A 6466-nucleotide genomic window follows, 5' to 3' on the forward strand; every position below is an offset into this window, starting at 1 on the left:
TAGAGACAGGGTTTCACCATGTTAGCCAGGATGGTCTCGATCTCCTGACCTCGTGATCCGCCCGTCTCGGCCTCCCAAAGTCCTGGGATTACAGGCTTGAGCCACCACGCCCGGCCGAGACTAAGCAGTTTTAAGAAAAAGGACATTGTTGCTTTCAGTCTCATAGTAGGGATCTGAATATTTCCTAAATTCCTAAATGGGTAGTAGTTCATCCCAGTCCTCAAACTACCCTCACCACGCTAGTATAACAAGCCCCCAGGTACACACACTTTGGTTTCAAAGTCATATTGATCCTCTGTCCTTTTCCAGGTGGATGGAACAAGAAAACTCACCTAATGCCCTGACGATTCGCATCAGGACTTCCCCGACTTTCATTCTGGTCTCTGGTGTGTGCTTGTCTTTGCTGCTGTCATATTTAGCCAACAGGTCTGGCAAGATTTTCTCAGGATAGACATCTGAGAGCAGGGCAACCCCTAGGGTTGAAAACAAAAAGAAAGGATGCATTACTGTTTAGGATCGAAAGGCAAATGAACCAGTCACTCTGTGATGGGATGAACACAGAGATGCTGAAAACCATCTCTACAGCTCTTCCAGCAAGGGCTGCCTGTTGTTTGGAAAGTCAGCATAGTGAATGGAACGAAGATGGGCCTCGTAGTTGAGACTCCTGCGTTTCTCTAGTCCCAGCCTGATACTATCTCTAAGGTCACTCCCAGCACTGATGTTCTATGATCCAGGCAGTGCCTCCTGCCTTTGCTGTAGTTCTCCATTCCTGTATAATTTTCCACTGTAGGGTAGCCAGTGATGGGAGCAATTTCCACAAGGAAACATTTTCAGAGCATCCTGGATATGATCAATATTAGATCTAAGCTCATGGCTGTTTCCTAATCAACAGAAACAGGGAAGACCCTGATCCTGAGTCCCCCTTCGTAGGACTTGCTGATCCTCTCTCCCATCCACATCAGCGCCTTCGAAATGTGTAGCCTGGAACAGTGTTATCATAATCTGAGCCCAGCCCCATACTCAGCAAGCTTTATAGGGGTGGCAGGGAGGTGAGAGGTGACCAGACAGATCCAGAACAAAACCCCTGGTCGGCCTCAAAACTATGTAACTACAAATTATCTGATTCGTGTCTATACTGTTGTTTATTCCTATTTTCTCTCATTAGACTTTAGCAGAGAACAGGAAAAAGGTTACACACTGTAAAGAACAGTGAGGAAAAAGAAAAGAAAAAAGTAAAGAAGGAATAGGTAGAAATAGGGGTTCCAGGATGAGAATCCACTTCTACCTCAAGCACCCTGGCCCATCAACTCTGCTTTGGGTTTTTCCAGTAATCTCCTCATTGGTCTCCCTGCTTCTACTCTTTTCATCCATTGCAGCTGGAGCTATTTGGTTTGAATCATAAGTCTGGCCCCTTCATTCTTCTGCCCAGACCCCTCAGTGGGTTCCCTTCTCCCCTGAATATGAGCAGTCCCCAGCCACCGCCTTCCTTTGTTCTCTCTCTGATCTCATCTTTTAACACTCTCCCTTGCTTCCTGGCCTCCTTGCTATTCTCCAGTAGACCAAGTGATCTTGGCCCGGAGGAGTCGGCCTCACTTCCCCTCTGCATCGGCTGCTCCTCCTGGTGGCCTCACAGCTTGCTCCCAAACCCTATCATGTCTCTGCTCACAGATCACATTTGTCACATCTAAAACAGCAGCCTCCTTCCCCTGCCACTCTTTACCCCTCTCACCCTGCTTCATTTGTCTTAGCACTTAATATCACCTGACAGGTTGTGTATTTCCTTATTGTCTGCTCTCCTCCTTGGAATGTGAACTCTATAATAAAGTCAAGGATTTTCTTTTGTTCCCTGCTGTATCCCCAATGCCTAGAAGAGTCCTAGCACGTGTCGGGTGCTCAGTAACTACTTACTAAATGGATGAATGGATGGATGAATAAAAAGGGTTCAAATATACAGTCCTGATATAAATTTCAGGAATTAAGAAAGAGAGGCTGGGGAAGAAGTAATATAAATGCTTAAGAAATCTATACTTATTTTTCATCTAAGTTTACCATTCTCATGTTTAAACTGACAGCCTTGCAGGCAAAGTCTATGTGCAGCTTTTTATGTTATAGGATGTGATTCCATTCTCTTCTAAATCACATCCACACTCTTCACTGGGCTTCTTATCCGCCGCATCTGCTGAGCTGTGAAGGCGGAGCACCTGCTGAGGGCTGCACCTGTCTGCCCATCCTCCTTTCTGCCCTCCCCACCCCCACCTTTCCTTGCTTCCAAAGAGCCTGGGAAGTCTCTGCATGTGGTCCTAAGCCAACACCTCTGCATGTGGTCCTAAGCCACACTTCCAATCCAGAGTCCAATCTTATGCAAGCAGAAGCTCTGCTCTTAAGAGAGATTCAGGTTGTGGCACAACACTGTCGCCAAAATGTGACACTGTAGTAGTAGTTCACTCTATTATGTAAAATGATGAAGTCCTTGGGGGTTCAACATGGAGTTATGGAATATTGTAGCATAGAAAAAAAAATGTCTGCGTCGGCTGGGCGTGGTGGCTCACGCGTGTAATCCCAACACTTTGGGAGGCCGAGGTGGGCGGATCACTTGAGGTCAGGAGTTTAAGATCAGTCTGGCCAACATGGTGAAACCCCGTCTCTACTAAAAATACAGTTAGCTGGGCGTGGTAGCGGGCGCCTGTAACCCCAGGCTGAAGCAGGAGATTCGCTCAGGAGGTTGAAGCAGGAGAATCGCTGGAACCCAGGAGCTGGAGGCTGCAGTGAGCCGAGATTGCACCACTGCACTCCAGCCTAGGTAACAATAGCGAAACTTCATCTCAAAAAAAAGAAAAATTTGTCTGAGGCTTAAGGGTAAATGAATTGTTTGCTAAGAGAAAGAAGAGGGGGCCAGGTGCAGTGGCTCACATCTGTAATCCCAGCACTTTGGGAGGCTGAGGTGGGAGGATCACTTGAGGCGAGGAATTTGAGACCAGTCTGGGCAACACAGGGAGACCCCATGTCTATAAAAATATTTTTTAAAAAATTAGCCAGGTCCACAATCCTCCTGCCTCGGCCTCCAAGTAGCTGGAATTACAGGTGCCTGCCACCAAGCCTGGCTAATTTTTATATTTTTAGTAGACACGGAGGTTTCACCATGTTGGCCAGGCTGGTCTCGAACTCCTGAGGTGATCCGCCCTCCTCGGCCTCCCAAACTGCTGGGATTACAGGCGTGAGCCACTGCGCCCAGCCCATAACTACTTTCTAAAATGAGTTCTCAACTCAGAAAATCTGGTAAGTGTTTCCCTATGACTTTGTAATGGAAAACAGTAGAAAAATGGGATTTGCTTTATACAACTTTGACCTATTTCTAGCTTTTCTGAAACCTATTACTAAATTCCCTCCTACTGTTGTTTATTCCTATTTTCTCTCATTAGTCTTTAGCAGAGAACAGTCATTTACTTCTGTGAACATACTATCCTGGCCAAATGAGCTCTGGACTTCCTCTCTGTAGTGGGCAGATGTGTGATTACACATAGCATCTACTCTCTCTTCTGGTAACAACACTATGGTGTTCTTTTGGAGAAATATCCCTTTCTTACTCTTGGTCTGTGTGGTTTGAGTGGGCTAACTATACCCACTTTCTCCCCCTCCAGGTGTCCACTTGTATCCCAGGCTGGCCAGTTAGGATCTTCCATTCCATCCCCACCACCATGATTGGTTCAGGAATGGGGAATGAGATTCGATCCTGAAATCCACATTGACACTACTGGGAAAGATACATTCCCCTCCCCACCACCCACTGAAGAGATTAACCTGGAGCTGCCAGTGGCCACCATGTAGAAAAAGCCCACCCAAGAATGATACCAACACAGCTGAGAGCCCACCCGAGAGGGAAGGAGAAGAGGAAGAGATCTGGTGGCATCTTTTCAGCTCCTGGACCCAGGTGTACTCTACCCACTCGACTCTCTGGATACAAAAGCCAATAAACACCCTCTAATGCTCATGACAGTTTGACTGTTTTTCAATTAAAAGAATCCTAACACACCCTTTTTCAGATTAACAATGATTTTTCTTTTTTTCGCTTTTCCTATAATGCTAAACTTTAAACTCATTAGGGAGCTTTTAGCTCTCCCGGTCTTCCATAAAAAGGTTGCCAAAGCAAAGCGCAGTTTCCTTGCTTCCCACATTCCCAGGTCTACTAGCAATTGTTTATCTTCCTACTGGCCTGCTCCACGGACAGCTGCCAAATGGCTGGCTGTTTGAGTTTTACCTTCTAGGATACAGGTGCCACCTATGAGTTTATAAATCCCTGGAGAATAAGAGTAGTTCCCCCTTTACTCATCAAGCAGTGAAGAGAGTCATACATGATGGTTAACAACGTATAAAAATGAAAGGGATGAGATTTTGTGTGGCTGTTATTTATTTCAAAACAACTTTCTGTACTTTGACACTCTGTGGAAGCATGGTCATAACCTTCACATGACCATGGGCCCATCACACTTGATAATTCCTTTGTGACTTGAAAAGGGGGTAATTTCTGGGTCAGCACAAGATTCAAGAAAACATCACACATCAATCCCTTTGGCAATGAGACCCAAACAATTGTGTGAGAGAGACCTCTTTCCATTCTGATCATAGGAAACTAGCTATACATTTTAGGATGTGGTGCAACAGATGAGATATAGAGAAGGTAAAACTGAATCCAAACTGGCAAGAGTTCACAGAAGCATTCTGAACTTTTTTTTGGAGGCAATGCATAGAATATTGGTGAATTAACATAACTAAAAAAATGTTAGGCTGGATGCAGTGGCTCATGCCTGTAATCCCAGCACTTTGAGAGGCCGAGGCGGGTGGATCACCCGAGGTCAGGAGTTCGAGACCAGCCTGACCAACATGGAGAAACCCCGTCTCTACTAAAAATACAAAATTAGCTGGGCATGGTGGTGGGTGCCTGTAATCCCAGCACTTTGGGAGGCTGAGATGGGCGGATCACGAGGTCAAGAGTTCGAGACCAGCCTGGCCAATATGGTGAAACCCCGTCTGTACTAAAAATACAAAAATTAGCTGAGCATGGTGGTGTGCGTCTGTAGTCCCGGCTACTAAGGAGGCTGAGGCAGGAGAATCTCACTACTGCATTTCAGCCTGGGCGACAGAGTGAGACTCTGTCTCAAAAAAAAAAAGTTATTACAATAACTACATGTAACAAAAAAGACTGTCATCTTTGTAAAATAACTGTTTTATTTTTCTTCCCCCAAGACTTCCCTGAAAGCCACAAACATATTTTGATCAAAACAGTGTTTACTTCAAGATGATCCCACAGCATGTTAACTCAATGATTCTGAGTAGTAAAAGGAGTTTGGGTGTCGCGTACTTTTACTTAGTACTCTTGCATTAACAGGAAAGTCAGTCTAATTCTAAAATGTCTTTGCTAACTGGCTGTGTCCCAGGAAACTGCTAAGCCATTCCTACTTCAAAACTAACCTGCCTAATTTCTCCTGGGCAAATAACAACCTCCCAAAATACCCACAGCAACCCGGAAAACCACCTACTCACTCGAAACTCACAGGTATTTCTGCCAACAAAACTGCAAGAAACACAAAAACCCACACATTGTATAATTCCATTGAAATGAAATGTCCAGAATAGGCAAATCTCTACATAGGGAAAGTAGATTTAGTGGTTACCCAGGGCTGTGGTAGTTTGAGAAAGTGGGGAGTGACTGCTAAAAGTTACGAAGTTTCTTTCTGGGGTGACAAAAAACATTCTAAAACAGGGGTCCCCAACCCCCAGGCCACAGACTAGTACTGGGCATGGCCTGTTAGGAAAGGGACCACACAGCAGGAGGTGAGCAGCAAGGGAGCATTACTGCCTGAGCTCCGCCTCCTGTCAGATCACTGGAGGCAACAGATTCTCCCAGGAGTGTGAACCCTATTGTGAATTGCACATGCAAGGGATCTAGGTTGTGTGCTCCTTATGAAAATGGAATGTCTGATGATCTGAGGTGGAACAGTTTCATCCTGAATCTATCCCCACCCTCCCAACACCGCCCCGTCCATGGAAAAAGTGTCTTCCACGAAACCAGTCCCTGGTGCCCAAAAAGTTGGGGACCACAGTTCTAAAACTCCAGCCTGGGCAACACAGCCACACCCCATCTCTACAAAAATTTAAAAAATTAGCCAGATAGGCTGGGCACAGTGGCTCACACCTGTAATCCCAGCACTTTGGGAGGCTGAAGTGGGTGGATTACTTGCAGTCAGGGGTTTGAGACCAGCCTGGCCAACATGACAAAAACTCCGTCTCTACTAAAAATGCAAAAATTAGCAGGGCATGGTGGCGCATGTGTGTACTCCCAGCTACTTGGGAGGCTGAGGCAAGAAAATCGCTTGAACCCAGAAGGCACATATTGCAGTGAGCCGAGATCGCGCCACTGCACTCCAGCCTGAGTGACAGAGCGAGACACTGTCTCAAAAAAAAAAAAAAA

General features: G+C 45.9%; 1 protein-coding gene across 1 annotated transcript in view; it reads right to left on the reverse strand.

The window, feature by feature from the left end:
• TANGO6 (transport and golgi organization 6 homolog (Drosophila)) overlaps positions 1-6466 on the reverse strand; it is a 238985-nt gene that overhangs the window by 83109 nt on the left and 149410 nt on the right. The window contains exon 14 of the mRNA XM_011932126.1: positions 333-473. Within this exon, the coding sequence (XP_011787516.1) occupies positions 333-473 (141 nt within the window). The remainder of the gene's footprint in view (positions 1-332; positions 474-6466) is intronic.

Source organism: Colobus angolensis, unplaced genomic scaffold (genome assembly GCF_000951035.1).
Source record: "Colobus angolensis palliatus isolate OR3802 unplaced genomic scaffold, Cang.pa_1.0 Scaffold93, whole genome shotgun sequence".
Lineage (NCBI taxonomy): Eukaryota > Metazoa > Chordata > Mammalia > Primates > Cercopithecidae > Colobus > Colobus angolensis.